The 21,098-nt window shown below is 49.3% G+C and overlaps 1 protein-coding gene across 3 annotated transcripts in view; it reads right to left on the bottom strand.

Moving 5' to 3' along the window:
• The window catches only part of LOC135264031 (cell adhesion molecule 2-like), a 331,728-nt gene that overhangs the window by 63,794 nt on the left and 246,836 nt on the right, over positions 1-21,098 (bottom strand). For all 3 annotated transcript variants that reach the window (XM_064352608.1, XM_064352605.1, XM_064352606.1), the window contains one exon: positions 8,624-8,773. In XM_064352608.1, coding sequence (XP_064208678.1) covers positions 8,624-8,773 — 150 coding nt within the window. The remainder of the gene's footprint in view (positions 1-8,623; positions 8,774-21,098) is intronic.

Here is a 21,098-nt window from a genome sequence, read left to right as displayed (position 1 = left end):
CTGAAGGCAATAACTAGATATTGGAGATAAAAAACAGGAGGGCGAGCTGAGTCTGGCACCAGCATCGCCTGCAAACAGCTTTCACTACCTGTGGGTTTGAGTGGAAGCTGAGGACACCTGGCCGACGCCCAGCCCACCTGTGGGGAGTCCTGGCTGCATCCACGCACGGTGGACACCCGGTCAGAGTCAGTTAAAGGGCCAGGCATCTCATTTATTTAAAAAAAATGTTTGGTTTGGTTCGAATCGATTCGATTGAATTCAATTCAGCTCAAGTCAAATCAGTTCAGTTCAGTTCAGTTCAGCTCAATTTTGCTCTTAACAGTGACACTGCCACAAAGATGCTTTATTGCAGAATCAGAAAACAATTGTTCAAATGAACAATTATCTTGGTCTACCCTCATATGATGAGTACTTTCTCTCTGTCTCTCTCTCATACATCCAGACACACACACACAGACACACACACACGAACAAATACACCCACACACACACGCCTAACCACTCAATGCACGCAACCTCCCCCCCGCCCCCCCACACGCTCTCCAGCTGCTTACGGTACGTAACGTGAAACCATTTTGTTTGTTACATATTTCAATGATATGCAAAATCAGGGTAAAAGAGTCTTTTGACGGCGAATGCCAAAACCCTCACCACTCGCGTTTCCATGCTCGGTTAAACAGCTGCGCCACGCGTTCGTCAGGAGGACAAACTCCCGCGCGGACGGACGGACGGACGGACAGATGCACACCCTGCTACAGCATGACTGACCGTCACTCCTCAGAGTCCCCAAATTCAAAGAGCGGCTCCAAAAAAAATATCATTTCCATTTCCATTCTAACTTTGACCTTTTTTCATTTTCTTATTTTCCTCCGACGAAAATGAGCCACCACACAGATGCACAAATGCACACAGTACAGGCGTATCAGGGGGATTCAGAGACATCAGGGATTTTTCTAGAGAAGTTTAACATGAGGACACACGCAAGAGCAATGCTATCTTACCTTCAGTTAAAATGATTAAACCTGAAAATAAAATGCAAGTACCGTAATTTTTTCATTTTTGATAAAAGAATCATGAAGGTAGAGTACAGGTGCACCCTTGTTTTCTCCTTTAGGAAAACCCCTGTATCTAATTTTTTCCCGTCAAAAGTTGCATGATATTTCTACACAGACACAAAATAGTGACATATTGATATATAAGCTCATTTCTTGGTCTTTCCCCACATTAGCACCTCAGAGATATGTCTGCCACAGCTCCTGTCTTCACTCTTTCTATTTTATTGTCTTTTACTGTTTTCTCCCCATTTACCCTGTTGCTGGAGGACTCCCATCGCTGGTCAGTCCAAAAACAAACAGAACTGAATGGTCCCTCTGAAACTTGGTGGGGAGGTTGGTTAAGCCGCCGGACCCTGCCGCTGCCAGATAAGCCACGTTCATCTTTCGTGTACCCCGTTAAAAAGGCGACGGCGCTGGCGGGTATCGCTACCCAGGTACACGGGAACGGCGTCGTTTTCATAATGTAAGCGGTAAGTGCGCGGATGCTATCGTAGACGGATGCTCCGGGGCCAAGTATCGACACTTAAGCCCGCCTCCGAGCCCCTCAGTGACGCTCGTCCGGGCCTAGAGCCATCAATCTCGCCCGAGACGGAGACGGCGGCGGCGGCGGCGGCTGCGGCGTTTCAATTAAAGCCCGCCGATACCGCCAAAACCCCCCGGCTCGGCGGCGTAGCCGCAGCGCAAAACGGCGGCACGTAGCCGCTACGATAATGGAGCCTCCGCTTACAAATCTCCGCCAGGGCCCGGTTCAGACAGCGGCGAGCCGGTGATTTATATGCCATTATGCTAAAGTACTGCAACCCGGAGGTTTTATTGAGAAGTAAATTCACTTCCACAACAACAAAAAAAAAAAAAACATATATACATAAACACTCGCTTTCCGTTACTTTGAATGAGAAAATTCAGGAAGATTAATAAATTCTGGGGTCTAAATTCCCACACCAATTTCACGCGGTAATTTTATATCTTTTTAGGCGGTACTCTGATTGCTTTCATACAGGTTTTTATTGGCTCTCGGTCAAACGGCACTCAGGTACAATCCCGAAACCTCTCCCTGCTTCTGTTTGCTACGGGATGAATCATAAATAACAATGAAAATGTATGCGCATTATTAATAGTTCCCATGCATGAGTTGGAGAGGGTCTGGGGCAGGGATCAACTCAAAAGTTTCAAAGTACTGCAGTAATTTAAACACCGAAGAAAAGCAAAGAATATAGAAAAACTACTCAAGCAGACCCAACTGACTGTGATAAGAAGTAAACAGAAAATTCAACAAAAATAATGGCAAACTGACACGTGTAGCCCCTAAATAAATAACAATATCATATATTAAGTCTTCTGGACCATATCCTGTCTTATCATACCATATCCATATTGTGTATATCATATCACTGTCACACACTGTCAGCTGTTGCATCAGTTTTGACATCTTTACACATGTTTATGTACCATAAATGCCTCGTATCTCAAACCCATGTGACTAAACCCTGATGCTGTATTATTTTGTTGTTTCAGAGAAGGTTTTCTCAGGAGACTGATCATATCGTATCATATCATATCATGGCTGCTCTTTACTGTACATATGGCAACGATCAGGTAAAATGATAACATTTCCAGATATTCGTCCATTTTAAAACTCTGTCAAGGCATGTAAAGCACACAAACCACAGCAGCTGTAAATTTGGGGATAATCAGTGTTTTTTTTTTTTTAAAAACCTGGCACTTTCCGACCTGTTTCAGAAGTTGTTCTGAAAACTGCAAAATGGCCTGGCTGGACATGCTAATCGATTGGGCGCGCTATGAAAGCCACAGCATAAACGCGCAGGAGAGAACAGCAACACAGAGGACCTACCACTCTGTTTATAAAGCATGTTTATTTCCCCTGAAATGAAATGGAAGAGAAGTGGGGGGGGGGGAAAAACACTGAAGAAATCGGGGAGGGAAATGAACAGTTTGAAGAGTTCAGGCGAGCTTACCACTGTAACCGTTATTGGAAAGATAAGGAGTGGCTTTGTACTGTGGCCAAAAGCACAGCCAGACATTTAATAGAGGGAAGGGTTGGTCTGGTTGGGGGAGGGGGTTGGGTTAAAAACAGAAGAGGTGCGCTGATGAATCGGGTCGACGGAACGACGCGGCAGCCTTCCAGGAACGCCGGAGAAGGAGGGGGCTGGCGCGGTCGGGACGGGCGAGAACGTGCCAGCGGGCGGGCGGGCGGGCGGACGGACGTAAAATCAGGTTACGGCGGGTAATGGATTCACGATGACGGCGGCGTCGTCTTCGCTGGCTTTTATTTATTTATTCTCGTGTTCATTTTAAAAGCTTTCCGTCATTTTGCGGAAGCGCCGTCCGCATGAATCATTGATTCGGTTTGTAAAGAGCGCTGTGCGGAGTGGGCACGCCGATGAAGGGCGCACCTGACGCCAGGCACTAATGGAGGGGAGGAACAGACATCTCAGGCCCTAAAGTTTTAGATCATTTTATTAAAAAATCAGCCGGAAATCACTTACTGTTGAATTAACTTACTGTCTGAGTGTGAGTGTGTGTGTGTGCGCGCGCATGCTTATAAGTGTGTCTGTGTATGTGTGTGCGTGTGTACGTGTGTAGGTGTGTGTGCATGCGTATATATGTCTGTGTGTACATATGTGAGAGCAGGTGTGTATGTGCGTGATAGTGTGTGTGTGCACGCGTGTGCGTATGTATGTGTGCACGTGTGTGTGTACGTATGTGGGTGTGCTTGTGCGTGTTTATGTATGAGTGTGTGTGTGTGTGAGAGAGTGTGTGTGTGTACATCTGTCCGTGCATGTGTGTGTGGAAACAGCTGACACCTCCTCAGACTGAGCCGGTACTCTGGGGTGTGTTTGACAGCTCAGGCCCGAGCATCAGTCAGGCCCCGCGGCCGATAATGATGAATCCGCCCTGCTCTGCATGTCCGCCAACACCGCTGACTCATCCAGGGTGAGGGATGACTCCGCTAATAAGCCTGCTCGCGACCCGGGTCTGTGTAATTGGCCCTACCCTCCCCCCCCCCCACCTTCCCTCCCTCCCTCAATCTTCCTGGCCTTAATTCGGCCCTGTCGCCATTCAGCAAAAAGACCAAATGTTTTACGACCCTCCTGTCGTCAACCCATCCCTCTTTCCAAGCCGTGTTCGGGCACTTCGGGCCCTCCGTCACTTTTTGGCCCGGGTGAAGGTCAAAGACGTGGAAGGGCATGGAGTGTGACACCATGACCACATCTGAAATTTGACCGCAACCCAGCTCAAGAGACTGTGAAACCAATCACACACTCTCCTCATTTCTGTGGGCTGTTCAAGTTGCCAGGTTGCAGACTGATTGAAAAAAAAACATTAATAAATTTATCTGTGACATCACAGTGTTTTGTGACATCACGGAGTCTTGACGATGACCGATTAGGAAGTGTTTTCACATGCTGTGGGCTGGCAGCCTTCCGCGCTCTAGACATGCTTCACGTCAAGAGGAGACGGGAGAAATAATGAATTCATCACGCGTTCTCCTACCGCGAGCCCATACAGAAATCTTAGCTGGGAAACTGCACATTCGGCTGCAGACCAGAGTGAGTCTCACCCCTCCTCCTTCACAGACCACTGGACAAACAAGCTGACTGACAGCGACCTCTCCTCCAGAGGGATGTGAGAAGTCAGTCAAAGTCGATACGCCGCGCCCGTGGTTCTGTGAGGTCATCCGTGTCACAGTTACACGGTGACCACCAGGGCACTGGCCGGTCCAGATCGTATTTTTGGACCAATTAAACAATGGCGGAGCAGACATCAATAGCTAGTACGTGCAGAGAAACGAATTGTGTGCGAATGCAAAAATTAGGTACCCAATATTACCTCTGAATTCCTTAATTTGTTGGTCAGAGAAACAAAATCCTTCCATCGATCGTCAACACTGATTCAGAAGGCAGCGCGTGAGCTGCAGCTAACGCAAGGAATGTCAGGAGCTGATTTCTTTTTCCCAAGAGGAATTCTTGGATTTCAGAACATTCTGGAACGTTAGAGTAAACGCTCCCCAATACATATGCTTGTATGATTTTCCTGATGGCACTTTTTATGTAAATTTTTAAATTGAAGTTAAACAAGACAGGAACATGCTATGCATATGCAGTCGCCATGACGATTCTTGCAGGGCCCCGCCCATTTTCCCTTCATTACTGTGCCCTCAAGAAATACTGTCAGCACACAGCTAGTGAGGAAGCACAATACAAATTATGCAAAGAGACAGTCTAGCAAGGACACGCCTCGGTACAGTGCTACCGAGCAGGAAGTGACATCACCAGGTTGGAGCATAATGTGATTGCCCTAACTGAATCATTAAGCTTTCCAGGCCTCATATTTTCGGCTGAGCGGCAGGACACCCTTGTCACCCCGCCCCCCCCTCCCATGTACCACCCACCTCTGCGCTAAATTTGGCAGATGCCCTTTTTCACAACGTCCCGTCCCCGAAAAAAAAAAAAAAACGTATCTACATTCAGCTCCGTCTCGCCCCCAACCCCACCGTTACCGTTTCCCACAATGCACCGGGAATCTATTTGTGTTATTCCCTAGGGCTGCCATTAGTGTGCCTGACTTCCAGGGGCCTGAATGAGACAGTTAGCCTGGGGCCAGTCTCTGTGACTGCACTCTCTCAATGGATTTTACTGTATGCCCCCCCCCCCCAACTCCACTCCACTGGGGGAGGTGCTCCCTAATGGAAATGTAATATATATAGCAATAATATTAATATAATTATAGTTACTAGGCAGGTGAGCATAAATTCTGGGCCCTTTGCATATGCAGTCTCTCAGGCCCCTCTTACAGTTGTAGACCAAAGCCAACTTTTTAGTCCAGGCCTTTTGATCTTTTTAACCAAACACATTATTTTACATTTGTATCAGGCTTTAACCAATAAGCAGTTGAGTTTACCGTAGTACCGTTAACCAGGTAGCACCGTGAGTCACCATGGAGACCGAACAGCGGCTCGCCACTCTGGTCTTTGCGTTCACTGTATTGCATAGCAAGCCGTTCCACACACTGACAGCTCACTGTGTAAAAGAGCTTCCTGATAACACTGAGATGGGCGCCATTAGCTAATGTCCACTCATAACCTCTTTTTGCTGCTAGCAGATCTCCTCGGTAAGAGGAGAGGAGAAAGCCACACAAAAGAGTGGTATTCTCACTCCAGTACGCTGCATGTATGCAAATCGGGGCATTTCAGACATGTGGTACATGTATGTCCGTCCCTTTCCTTAAAAAGCATTAGGCTAATATATTGAGTCAACAAGCCTTGTTTTGGGAAATGGTTCAGAAAGTTCTCCCACTTTGGAATGGCCGTATGAGTGAATGCTTGAATAAATAAAGGTGTACACAGGCCATCGAACTGTGAAGTCATTCCCTGCACCCTGCGGTTACTGAAATAAGGCCTGCTACATAGTGCCAGGGAGTCGCGGCTGCCGTCAGCTCCCAGCTCACTCCCAGAAAAACTACAACTCCCATAACCCCCCAGGGGCAGGGCAAGGCTAAAGTAAAACCGCATGAAGTTACAGTTGGTCAGCTGATAGTTCTGTGCATTCCATGGCAATAAATGCAATGTTAAACATGCAGTTTGATAAAAACAAATATGAAGATTCAGCTGATATTTCAACAGATGCAAATAATAAACAAATCTCTGTAGAGATATGAGAATGTAAATAAATTAATCACCATTTAAAAAATGAATACTAACCATAGAGGCAATATTAATAATACCCCTTTTGCTTATATTACCTGGCGGGGGGTGGATAGAATTTATACACTGTAAAATAAAACTCCACGGGCATTCTCTATTGAGCGCATAATTACATAATTATAGCAGAGATTATGAATGTAACTGTGGCACACCATGGTACGAGCCTTTCCTGTGGGTCACAGCTGTAAGGGAGCGTGAAAGCAGAACGTGGAGAGGTAGCACTGTGAGGGACAGCGCTCAGCATTTGGCTCTCATCTAGAATAACAGACTGGATTCTGGGTGGTAGGAGAAGAAGCCAGTCCCAGAGAACACAGACACGTACTTCTTATTCATTCAAGTGTGCGCGCGTGTGTGTGTGTGCGCGCGTGTGTGTGTGTGCGAGTGAGTACATATACAAGCACATGTGCAGGAGTTTTTTGGCCGTGGTGCTCGGTGGGCAAGGTAATGCATAATTCAGGAAGGGGGGTCTTTACAGGGAATTCTGGGATTGACAACAGAGCAGAAGCTGGCAGGAAACAGCCTGAAAGAGCCACCTGAAAGCAAACACAGCAACAAAACAGCAAATCCCCCTCCTCTCCCAAATCCCCCCCCCTCCCCCTCGCAAATCCCCCTCCTCTCTCTCCCCCCCTCACGAATCCCCCTCCTCTCTCTCCCCCTCCTCTCTCTCTTCCCTTGCGAATCCCCCCCTCTCCCCCCTTGCGGAATCCTTCGTATCTCCAGCAGAGCCTGTTCCCCTGGTTCTGCGGATGGAAGTGGCATGGGGGTGTGTGTGTGTGTGTGTGTGTGGGTGTGTGTGGGTGGGTGGGGTGTGGTGGGTCAGGTTGGGGGGCGTGGAGAGTGTTGGTTTCTGACCCGAGCTTCAAGCAGAGCTTCCCCTCCATGCCCCCCCCCTGCTGGAATGCAGGGGCTCGTAAAGACTCAGCCCAGCACGCGACAGGCGAAGCAACAGATGCAGAATGACATCATCACCATAAGAATGTTCGATGAGGAGAAAGCGGAACCCGGTCCACCCATCCAGGCCCGTTGTCCTGCCCACTGTCCGCACTGGCGCCTGCCAACCTCTCCGAGAACAATGACCCAGTTAACGACCGGGGACGCTTTTCAGCAAACGCCCCTTACCACAGACTGGCCAAACATATGCTCAAACCCACAATTTATGACCGTATGCAGACAACTGCATTTATACTCCGACTAGAGCAGTAGAAGTAAGTAGTGCTGAGCAGAATTTGACACAAAAACACACTCAAACTTTCACAATGTGCTAGTTCACCTTTCACAATGTGCAGTCACCCTTTCACAATGTGCTAGTTCGCCCTTTCACAATGTGCAAGTTCATCCTTTCACAATGAGCCAACTGAACCTTTCCACAATGTGCTTGTTCACCCTTTCACAATGTGCTTGTTCACCCTTTCACAATGTGCAAGTTCACCCTTTCACAATGAGCCAACTCAATCTTTCCACAATGTGCTAGTGATCTCATGCACACTTCGGTATCTGCTGGACTGTGGAATAACTAGCTCTGTGTCAGGCATAGTCTCAATAACAACTCAAGAGTCTGTGCTGCCATTACACTGTCTAGCAAACTATTCCAAACATTAGCATCCCTCTGCAAAAACAATACAAATTAAGTTAAATACTTCCTGTTATCAATCAGAAACGTAGCTTTGGCTAATATGCACCTTTCCTGTTGTTCTGCAGACAGACCTCAGCCTGAGGTATCCTAGTTGCAACATTTAGTCTAAAGAAAACAATCTCAGAGACAGTATTCCAGCAGGAGGTACTGCTCGGAGAAGACGAGGATGAGGAGAGCACAGGGACCGACGGGGGCGGGGGGGGGGCTTACCTTTCTTGTCTCCGAAAAACAGCGTCTGCTGTGCCGGGTTCGACCACTGGAGGGAGGTGTTGTCATTGTGTTCCACGCGGCAGGTCATGTTGGCCGTGCCTCCCTGCGTCACGGTCACATTGTGAGTGATGGGGAACTGGGACTGGGCACCTGTGATGGGGGGAGAAGGGGGGCGGAGAGGAGAGAGAGAGGGTCAAATTAAAGAGCTGGGAAGCTTTCCTATCTCTCCCCCCGGGGGAAAGTGTGTCCATTGCAAGACCCGATTTCCTTTTCTCTGGCGAGTTTGAAACATCTCGCTGTTACCAAAAAACAGGGGGGGGGGGAATGGGGGGGCGGGGGGAGGGGGTGAGAGGCGAAGCTGACTGCTCCTTGCCGGAGATAAAACCGTACAGCCTGCTCGGCTAAGCCCCCCGAAAACGCGATTGGGGAAAAGGCCGGCCAGGTTTAGAGTCGCTCGGAGGGTACGGTCGTGCGGCCCGTTCCAAAACCGCCGGCGGTCCTCTGCAGCAAGCCGAAAAAGCTAACGGCGCCGACGCGGAGGATTCTACGGCGCCTTTCACGCCCCGCGTACTGTGGCGGAGACAGAGGTCGGCCATTTTACCACGCGGGGGAGGGGGCGGACCTCATGCGCCTGCTGTACGCGGGGCGAACGGGCACCCGCGTGCGAGACTCCCGTCGCACGGCGAGCGTCCGCGCGGCGAGCTCGTTCCCGACCGGACGCGGCCGTACGGCGAAGGCCGCGTCTGAACGCCGCGCGCGTCCTGGACTCTCACGTTCCGGCAAAATACCCGCCACGCAGCCGGAGCTACCGCACCGCCCTGGAACACAGAGAGGGGGATTATGGGAAGGAATACGAATGAGGCTCCGGCTCAATTACCCCGAGGACCGGTCTCCTCGACAAACCCGCCGCCCCCCCCCCCCGCGCCACCTCTCCACCGGCATCGCGGCCCAATTAGAGCCGCTTATGTTTCGGGGCTAAAACCAGCGGCAGCCGGGTGGTAAATTGGCCCATCACCCCGGATGCTCTGAGACCCGCGCCCCCTCCGACGATAGCCACCCTCCCCAAACACCCCCCTCCCTTACCCGGGAAGCGGCCGCTCGTGATGGGGAACACGGGTCACTGAAATAAGCCCTAATGCCTCTGTCCTCGGGGGTGGGGGGTGGGGAGTGAAGGTGTGTTCTAGCTCGTACCAGTCTATCCTCACGGTGGTCTCCCTCTAATTGCATTCCAGACCTTTCTCTCCACTGAGCTCAACCGAACCGCACACAGCCAGGGGGAGGAGGAGGAGGAGGAGGAAGAAGCCTCCAAAACCAGCACTGTGTTTGCAGGCAGTGCAGAATGGAGAGAGAGAGAGAGGGAATGGGGGATCCATGGAGAGAGAGAGAGAGGATGGGGGGATAGGATGGGGGATCCATGGAAAGAGAGAGAGAATGGGGGGATAGACAGGCTGGATCTGAATAAAGGGCTGTACTTGGAGTCTGCAAAAGGAAGAGCAAGCATCCGCAAGGTCCCGCCCCTCTCTGGTCCCTCAGCACTGATTAGGTGATGTACTGTGTGTGTGTGTGTGTGTGTGTGTGTGTGTATGAGAGGGAGAAACAGACTGAGTGTGAGAGAGACTGTGTGTTTGTGTGCATGCGTGTGTGTAAGACAGACACACACACACCTATACACACACACACACACACACACACACTCTCACACTAACTCACTCAGGCAGTCTCCCGCAGGTGCATCGATCGCGTCTCCCCGGGGGCCCCAGAGATTGCATCGCCCCCCCGCCCCCCCCCACAGGACCGCGCAGAGGCGGACGCACAGGATTAGCCCGCGTCCTCCGCTCGGGCGAGGTCACACAGGGGGGCCCCGGGGCCACGGCCCTTATCGCAGACCCCTGGCTTTGATAAGCAGCCCCCTTGCCCCCCCCCTCTCTCAGCGGGGGAGCCAGACAGCCACGGAGCGGTCCAGGGGCCCCGCGTCTGGCTAATGAGGGGTGAGGGGCCAGCGGTCGCCCCCGGCAACGGCGACCCAGCAGACGCAACAGGTGAACCCAGCGCTCCGTGGGGCTCGGCCCTTAATTTGAGCCACCCGGGCCGGCCTCATAAATATGCAGGGCTCTAACGAGGGCTCTAACGAGGGCCTAACAGGCCTTGTGGTGACAGTCCCATTGACCCCCATAACAGTAAACATAATTGCTGTGGCACAACAAAGCGTCGAGGAATTTCAACAAGCCAACAAACGGGCTCCACGGCAACGGAGGGAAAAAAAAAAAAAGGGGCCGTTAGACTCTCTGGGGCGGTTTATTGGCGGTAACGGCGACTTACGAGAGGCGGAACGAGCCGCGGTCCTACACCGGACTCCTGCCCCTCCCTGGGCGTTCTTATAACTGCCCTATTTGCCCCCCCCCAGCCCTCACCTGCAAGAGAAACAGGCCTAGGAAGAAAAAAAAAAAAAAACTGCAGATATATTACAGTAATATTGAATCCGACTGCCTATACATGTACGTATCAAACGGTATGTGTCATACCAGAAGTTAATTTTTACCGCTGTAGGTGGATGGCGGATAATCACCAAGGCAACAGACAGGCTGCGTTTCACAGGGACGTGTAGGGGAATGCAGAGCAGACCAGGCGTTGGAAGGCGGGGACCGTTAGCAGGGTAGTTTTTAAACACGTTCCGAATGTCACTCGGATGTGGAAATGGGGGGGGGAAATTGGGACGCATCTCCGTCAAATCCAGGAAATGAACATAGAGTGTGCGTTTCGAAAAGCGAAACCTTCTTCGGTTGGGAAGTTAGAGGGCGTGCGACAATTAGCTTGATTGGGTGACGGATCTCGGCGCGACGTACAGGATCCTGATGAAGGGGAGAGAGACAGAGAGAGAGAGAGAGAGAGAGAGAGAGTGTGAGACAGAGACAGAGAGAGAGAGAGAGAGAGGGAGAGGGTGAGACAGAGACAGAGAGAGAGAGAGAGAGAGAGAGAGAGTGAGACAGATACAGAGAGAGAGAGAGAGAGAGAGAGAGGGTGAGAGAGACAGAGAGGGAGAGAGACAGAGAGAGGGTGACAGAGAAAGAGAGGGGGAGAGAGACAGAGGGAGAGAGAGAGAGAGAGAAACGGGCGGTCGCGGTGAAATGCCGCCCTGCCAGCTGGGTAGCGTCGCCCGCGTTTTTGGCGACTCGGTCAGACGGCGCGCAGAGTGCCTACCTGGCCGTCGCCCAAACCGCCTTTTGGGACGACGCAAACGCGCGGCTAATGACAAACAGGTGTTTGGGATTCACCACCAGCGATTGGCTGGCATAGGAGGGCTGTTTGACTTCATTTTTCGCACACAGACTCAAATGCGGTTGAGTTTTTTGTCACATTTTTTTTGCGTGTAATAATGGCGCTATCCAAAACAATCGATTATTTTTTCCCCCTTTTCCTCCCCAATTTGGGACACCTCACTGTACGCATACAGCAGTGCTCATCACCGTAACCCCCTTTTCGATTTGGCGGCGCACGGACATGAGTAGGAGGAAGACCCCCCGTGCGCAGCACAATGGGTGACAACGGGGGAGCCTGCAGGTGCCCGACTGGCCAGCAGAGGTCACTGCTGTGCACGTGACGCTGTCATCCCAGCTCCACTGGAACTCTCCCACCCATAGGGTGAAACTAGCCCCAATTGTGCATGGGTGGCCCATAGACTGTAGGAAAATTATGGACAAAATCGGTGTTGGGGGGTGGCGGCGGGGGGGCAGGAAGCTATATAGAGGGAGGGGGAAGGGAGGAATCTTCCCTCCGAGAAATCACATGCTGAGCTCTTCTGCTCCTAGCCAATGGGAAAATGACACTTTCCCACAGATCGTACATTGTGCCTACGACCTGCCACTAACATCCAATCTGACATAACAGTAGGAGAAATCCCAGAATGCTCTGCAGCACAACTATGCGATGATTTTTTTTTCTGAACCAGCGGCACACAGATTTACTGATTTCTAAAGCGTGCGGATTGGCCTTGCAATCCGCTGCGTAAACAGCACGGGCCGTCTGCTTAAACTGCATTCACAACATTATTCGAGCCGAAAGTGTTTGTCCAAGTAATAGAAAAGTACAGCATCTCACAGGGAATATAAATTGGTCAGCTTGTCCCGTAATGACTGCACTACAAAAGGGAGAAACGTTAGCGAGAGCAATTCAAAGCGGCAGCGCAACACGGAGTCCAGCGTGCCGCTCGGCTTTTGTTCAGCACATTTTACTTCACAAAATGGTTTACAGTTCTGTTTTTTTTAACAGCTAAACTGCGTAAATGTGGTGGGCTGCAACGCTACTGTCTAGTCTGAACCGTGGTCTGTAGTCAACGCTTATCAACAATGAGGTCGTACATGGAGACCCACAGAGAAAGGGTGGGGGGGGGGGTGGTGTTAAAAGCTTTCAGGGGGGGGGGGGTCCTGTCACCAGATAGGTCTGGGGTGCCCCTGGGTACACAATTACATTAGTGCTGATAGGACTCCTTTACTCTTTGATTATAATTTAAAGTTTTCTTTTCTTTACTTCTGTTTGCGTGACACTGGCCCAGCAGACTGGCGTCTAAACAACAAGTCGCAGTGACTTGCCACATCACATAAGTTTACGGAGCAGCAGAGTGTAACTTCCTGCTTCGTTTCCCATGCGCGCACACACACACACACATACACATCGCAGCACATCTGCAGAACGCGCCGCACGGTTAATTCGACACATTGCGAAAATAGAACGCGAGGCGGATTGTACTAACTGCTGCTGGTTGGCCCGGAAACGCAGCCTGGGAACGCACAGCCACGTGAAAGGCAATACTGGCTCTGTTCCTTTACGCAGGGATATTAGCTAGCCTGAGCTGTGCTGTCATATACCGACTTAACCAGTAGTGAAGCAAGAGCTATATACTGGACATGTGCATGGGTGGTGTGTGTGTGTGTGTGCACGTGTGTGTGTGTGTGTGTGTGCGTGTGGGGCGGGGGTCTTTGATTTCATAAATGATATATTATGAATATATATGCATTAATATATATTTGTATTATTGTTGCTGTCATTCATTTTCATTCATTCATTTTGGTAAAATATATTCTGTGCCTCAACTGGACGTCATTCTAGGTCGATGTGCCCTCTTTTTCCCCCTTCAAAAGGTCTTTGCAAGGCCCTGTCACACAGAACGCACGCTGAAGACACAAGGACCACGCACCCTTACTGAAAGCGGCCTCCCCTCCGGTCTCCTTCGTCTTCGGCACGGTCACTTAATTGAAGGTGCGCCCCTTTAAGACTGACCTCTCGCGAATGACTACGACCCGTTTTGAAGAGACCTCTTCAACGCCGCTAATCCCACGCAAACGAGCACTTAGCGGGTAATGCGGCCATTACGAAAACGCAATCAAACGCGACGCCGTGAACCGAAAATACCCGTGAAGGAAAACAGTGATTACGCGGTGTGTAATTATCGTGGTGCCGTTTGTTTCCGTTCACATCATCTTCGTTAGAAGACGTATCATTAGGCAGCGGTAAGGCACATGACGTACGCAGCTTGACACCGGTAACCTGCTGTACTGCAGCCCCTTACACACCGAACAACAGCAATGTACTGTAGCCTCTTACACACCAAACAACAGCAATATACTGTAGCCTCTTACACACCAAACAACAGCAATGTACTGTAGCCCCTTACACACCAAACAACAGCAATATACTGTAGCCTCTTACACACCAAACAACAGCAATGTACTGTAGCCTCTTACACACCAAACAACAGCAATATACTGTAGCCTCTTACACACCAAACAACAGCAATGTACTGTAGCCTCTTACACACCAAACAACAGCAATGTACTGTAGCCCCTTACACACCAAACAACAGCAATGTACTGTAGCCTCTTACACACCAAACAACAGCAATGTACTGTAGCCCCTTACACACCAAACAACAGCAATGTACTGTAGCCCCTTACACACCAAACAACAGCAATGTACTGTAGCCTCTTACACACCAAACAACAGCAATGTACTGTAGCCTCTTACACACCAAACAACAGCAATGTACTGTAGCCTCTTACACACCAAACAACAGCAATGTACTGTAGCCTCTTACACACCAAACAACAGCAATGTACTGTAGCCTTACACACCAAACAACGCAATGTACTGTAGCTCTTACACACCAAACAAAGCAATGTACTTAGCCTCTTACACACCAAACAACAGCAATGTACTGTAGCCCCTTACACACCAAACAACAGCAATGTACTGTAGCCTCTTACACACCAAACAACAGCAATGTACTGTAGCCCCTTACACACCAAACAACAGCACTTCCCCCATCTGAACAACCTGCAAGAACATACATGCATGTCTTTCTGGCCGGTGTAAAGAACATAACTTTGCATATCTAATTTCATATTACAATGCAAAAAAAAAAAAAAATGTATTATGTTTTGTATTAAATAGGATATTTTGAATGATGCCAAACTTGAAATACAATTTCTTAAAAAAAAAAAAAATAGTAGTAATAGTAAAAGTAATAATCCTTAAAACGTTGGGCATTTTGCCTAAAACGAAGATCAGATGTTGAAAGCTACCAGACTTTGATGCAAAATCATATTTTTAGCAAGAACAGTACTGTAGCTCATTGACTGTATCCGCAGGTAGTAGCCTGTGCAACTGTGACGAGTCAGTACACATTTTACACACCAAATTTGTATCACTGATTGCATTCTGACAGCAAACTTTTCTTCAGTCGTCCAAAACAGCAGTAAATATATATATATATATATATATATATATGTATATATATATATATGTATATATATACAAACAATAATCATCCTCAATTTGCCTCTTTCTCCAGATCAGGCGAATTAATCATAGAAAAGCTTTGAATTTGATGGGGTGTGTAAAAGCAGAATGTTCTCAGGCATACACAATCTCCCAGCTTATATGAGATCACTCAATTATTATAAATGTCCCAGGCACCCGCTCATTTCCAAGATATCATTACACTTTCTTAACCGGCTATTTATATGTATACAAGCTCATTATGATGCACAGTGGAACACCATTCCCTGAAAATATATTCAAGTGCTATCCCTTCTAAGAAAGAAAGAAAGAAAGAAAAAACATAGCCCACACATTTAAATGGAAATTCAAATGGTCAAATTGATGAAAACGCCATGATTTCAAGGGTGAAATGTGTAAACATACTAATCTTGGCAAGAGAATAGCGGAATGGCACTTCCTGTGAGAGTGTGTCATTAATCATTACGAGTTAGAGTGAGATAAATCTGACAAACTGCAGCAAATTATGGAGGCATAAGAAAAACGGCATTGTTACAGTTGAAATGTTTAGTAATGACACACCAGCAAACAGACCCTTTACATAGCTAATGTGTTCTGATTTAAGCAGTGTGGCGTGAGAGGCTGTGCTGTATCGGGACTATAGACACGGCCACAGGGGTGCAGTTAGCCACAACGTGAGGAGTGCTGGCAACCCCCTGTTGCCGTGACGATATTCACGATACAGCACGACCTTGAGTGCCGTGTTACTTTTATAAAATGGCTAAAACATATAGAATAATTTAATTGATAACACATTTGTTTATTTATTTCGCGATATCATTTGTGAGTAACGGAGCTACACTGCTTACAAACAGGCTGTTAGATTCACTGAACTGGATTCAAAGTCGCTGCAGAACGCTGTCTCAGCCAGTCAGCATCCAGGATCAAAACAACCAGTTTTATAAATGCTAGTCTCAAACTCAATATTACTACAGCGTTACTGAATCAGATTTACCATCACTGTAGAACGCTGTCTCAGCCAATCAGCATCCAGGATCAAAGGATCCAGCACTCAGATTTTTTTTTTTACTACAGCTTCTGAAAAGGAAACTTACAGTTTCCTGTTCTGGATTCTGATTCGTTACACCATATGTTAGCTTGCGCTATGTTACAGGTCAGTGATGGAGTCCTTATGAATCCTCTTTGACTCTGTAGATTACATTACATTACAGGCATTTAGTAGACTCTCTTTACCCTTTATACTACACTACCGCCCCAAGTTTGACCTGTACATTTCACAATGGCCCTTTTCTATCGGACGCCTCGAACCTGTATCCTACAGCAGGGCCGTTCAGCTGGTCACCTTGGTTACAAGTCCTGCTCGCCACAGCTGAACTGTTCAGACCTTCAATCAATAATTAGTTAAATGCTAAAATTTTGGGACGGTAACACAACCTTTGTTGAGTCGGCTCTTCAGTCCACCACACCGGATTTGAAATAAAATGGTGACTATGAGGTTAACGCGCAGACTGTCCGCATTAACTCGAGGGGGGGGGGAGAGAATAAAAAGGGCTGTAATTTCGACATGGATCACCCAATATGAATGCAAATAGCCTCGAATTAAAGCTGACAGCCTGCACTTTAAACTTCATTCATATTCACCGTTTCATTTCAAAGCCAATGTGCCGGAGAACAGAGCCAAAACAATACATTATAGATAATATCTATAATAAGTATACTGTATGTGTAAAAATGTACCTATATTAGCTTTAAATTAGCTAGTTCATAAGCCTAAACATATTTAGGTCTGCATCTCCACAGTATTGGTATACCGCCCAACTTAATAAAACCAAATAACAGAATTTGTTCCCATGTTTAGCCTGTATGCACAAGTAGACCCCAGCAGCCCTTGTGGAAAAAAATTCTCAAACTTCACCCCACAGAAATGTATTCCACGAACGTGTGGCCTCACAGATACGAATCACCGTCTTCAGCCTGAATATAATGAGGTACTGCAGGTCTTACTTAAAAAAAAGCAGTGAAACCAGCGTGGATTTCCACACGGCGCGGATTCTAATACCACACACGCGGTATCTCCCCCCCCCAACCCCCCCCCAAATCGAACGCCATCTGCGAGCTCGTATTGAAACGCAGACCACGCGCGTCTTCAAAATCAGGGGGGCGAACAAATGAGCAGACAGGAGCCGGGCGCGAGCGGACGGGGCGAAACGACGGCCTAACGCACAGCCCGGGCCAGGACGGCATCTGCCATCCTCCGTCTGCCGGGTTTTTTTTTTTTTTTTTTTTTCGAAGCGACCGAACGCAGGCGAGGCGAGCTCGCTGGAAGCCGCGGGGGACCAGGTGAGGGGAACGAGCCGGGGTCATTACAGTCTTGATGAAGGCCCCCCGCGCGGTCAGGAGCGTGCGTTAGAGAGGGAGGGAGAAAAAAAAAGACAGGAATGAATCTGTATTACTGTGGGACCGGAAGAAGATGTATAATTCATGATGATTTTTTTTTTTTTTTTTTCGCATGAAACCTGGCTAGTGATTTTCCATCGTCTGAAACTGAGGCTCGCTTTCTTACGCTGCGAAACGGCAGTTTTGCCCACGCCGGTGATTCATGAACCTGCTTTGTTGTTTCGGTTGTTTAATTGACAGGCATGTACAATGCGAAATTTTAAAAAAAGTTAAAATTTTCAACTAATTTTCGTGGAACAAAGCCCTTCACATGGTAACTATAAAACAAGAACTCTCCAGAAAAGCAATTAGCAGTCGAATGAGGAAAAAAAAGCAACACAACAACAGACCGTTTGTTTTTTAAAAATTGAACGTAAACTACCTGAAACCGCACGGTGGCAGGAACCACGAGAGCAGAAAAAAAGAGAAAAGACTGGATTCCATCTCTTTAGATGAGTGCAAAATTAAGCGGACAAAAATGTATCACTCTCTCACAGAAAATAAAGTAAACGCTTGTAAAAAAAAGAAAAAAAAGAAAAGAAGAGTACTTTTTCACAGGAGAAAGCAGAGGGGGGTTACAGATAGAGAGGGAGGAGGAGGAAAAGAGGGTGGGGGGGGGGTCACAGGAAACTCGCCACTTGGCAGGGAATCGAACCCCCTGGTCGACACACGGACGTGTTTGTGCTAGTACAGGCCGAAGAGCCCGTCGCCCTACGGACTGCACCACACGGTCTCCTCCCAACCTAAACTGTGCAGTCACCTTTTTGTCTCACATTCAAAGTGTTCATCAAACTCCACAAGATAAAAAGCATCGATTGTTTCATATTTATAAAGAGAGAGAGACATAAACAAAAGGTATATAATACCGCAAGATAAATATACTGGCATTTATCTTGTCTCTCTCTCTCTCTCTCTCTCTCTTGCTTTCTCTCACTAGCTGTCTTTCAATCTTTTACTCTCTCTTGCATAGTCATTAAAAAAGCCCCTCCTTCCTCCACCGTCCACCCGGGCTTGATGGGGTTCGCACTCCTGAACCCTTCGCGCACGACCCCCATCATCTCCTCCAAGGGCGACAGCGTCCCCCCGCCACGGACCGTTCCCGTAACGACCGCGGTGTGGAGTCGCGCGGAAAAGCGGTCGCTCATTACGCTCCCATAAAGGGCCAATCAAAAGGGAGCGCGAGCGTGTCGCCGGGCGGTTTTAATTCCCTCTGCTCCGCCGACCTCCGTCTGTCTGAGTAACGGCCTCCCCCCACATTTACCACCCCCCGCTCCGCCTCCCCCCCCCCCAAGAAGGCTTCCCGCCAGCGAGACGCCCGCCCTTTACCGCCGTGCCCGTCGGGGGGGGGGGGGGTGGCTTAAGGGTCATGCGCACGGGCATGTAGAGGGGCTCTGGGGCCAGGGGCAGGGGCAGGTCACAGACTTCGGCTCTGGCACCCACAGCAGAGGGCCCAGTCCTAACGGTCCGATGCGTTGCCGACGGACGCAATGAAAGGCATTCCAGCGAAATGACATCACTCGTGCTTGTGTGCGTTTCCACATACCACGGAAGACGACTGGCGACAAGCCCAATGCTCACACTGCACTCTGAGCTGACCGGTCTCCCCCCATTATATAAGAATAACGCAAGCACACACTCTCTTCCATGGGGACATTGTCTGTACATGGACAAGGGAGGAAGACCAGCAATTTTGTCAATAATTCCTTTTTGGCGAGAGCGACAGGCGTTATTCAGAAAGCAAGCGAAATGTAACACAAAGGCCACTGTTGAACCAAATGAAAAAGGCCCAAATTACAGCTGTGTTAAATCCAGGAAGGCCGAGGTCAGCCTCATAAGACATGGCCTAGCACACAAAGGAAGAGACGCATTGCAGCACTGCCTTGTAAAAAAAAAATCAGACATGAACACGAATATAAGGAGGACGGCGATCATGTCGTCCGTCTCTTCTAGCCCCCTGGTGGCAGAATGAGCTTCTCATCGTGGTCAGAGCAGCAGAGACGTTTGGAAGCCTCCTGACGTAGACCCACCTCTTCAGACCACACCTTGGCTCCTCCTCCGCGACCATCGCTAGGTCTTTCAGCCGCCACAACGCCCGATTAGGTGCAGCTCCATCCCCTGTTTGCAGAGCCGACTGTTTCCCGTGTGTCTAACAGTTTAATGCTCATTAGGGTAGTTAAGCTGTCAGTTGAGGCTACACTTAATTCCGTCTCTCTCTCTCTCTGGGGACTACACTCTTCCCCCTCGCGGGAATTACTGCACTTTGATTGCTTGTGTTTGTACTGTTAGCGTGTCTGCCACACTCAGAGAATAGGACAGCAGCGTTAGCCGCAGCGCCAGTGACCGAGGAGCAGAACCTGGGTTGGGGCTGGGGCTGTCACTCTTTGCCATCCCACGGGGGTCAAAGGTCAGGACGGTGCCCTCGACGCAGCGGAGACACGGAACTTCGAGGCAGACGGACACGGCCCCGCCGACGGGGGCCAGATGTTTCGGCCCCGGTCCCGTGCCAGGCGACCGGCCCCTAAAACAGGTGGCACTCCGCGAAAAAAAAAAAAAAACGTCCCATCTGTTCCTCTTTCCCCCTTCGGCCATCTTTGACTTGTGGTTCGAGAGCCGGTCCGCCCGCAGTTCACCCCCGGTTGACCTGGAGGAGGAGGGGGGGAGGGAGGGGGCGTGGCGGTCGACGGTCGCCATGGGGCCCCTCCCCCCGCCGCGATCTTTAATGAACCCGCGCAGAGGGAGGCTGATGGGCAGCTTGGCCCCAGGAGCACAGCCAGAAATTCATTTTAGGGGGGGGGGGTTCAACCTCAAACACACCCCCTCTTCCACCACTCACCCCCATGCCCCCTGCCCTGACTACATCTCAGTTTGGCCCGCACACCTCAGTATTTTTGGAGGAGACAGTTTCACCTCCGTTCCCCCTGATGGAGGTGCTGCACTGACAGGGACGGGACTGGGGGGGTGTTATGTGGGTCTTAATTAGGACAGGACAGCCTCTCGCAGCCCTCGGCTACCCCTCCGGGGGCCGGAAGGTGCTCTCGGTGGCATTTGAAGACAGACTGGGCTCCGGGTCAGTTGGAGGCAGACAATGGGAAAAGTCGAGATGAATTTGGATGAGTTTTCTGCAGCAGCAGCGGCTATGTGACAATGTGACCCCTCTCACAATGACTTTCAGGACGTTTAACAAATGAAAAGCAAGTTAAAAGGTACTGATCAGCTTCTTTAAGACTATCTTACATCCAATTATGAC

Source organism: Anguilla rostrata, chromosome 9 (genome assembly GCF_018555375.3).
Source record: "Anguilla rostrata isolate EN2019 chromosome 9, ASM1855537v3, whole genome shotgun sequence".
NCBI lineage: Eukaryota > Metazoa > Chordata > Actinopteri > Anguilliformes > Anguillidae > Anguilla > Anguilla rostrata.
This window is presented reverse-complemented; position numbering and strand designations above follow the sequence as displayed.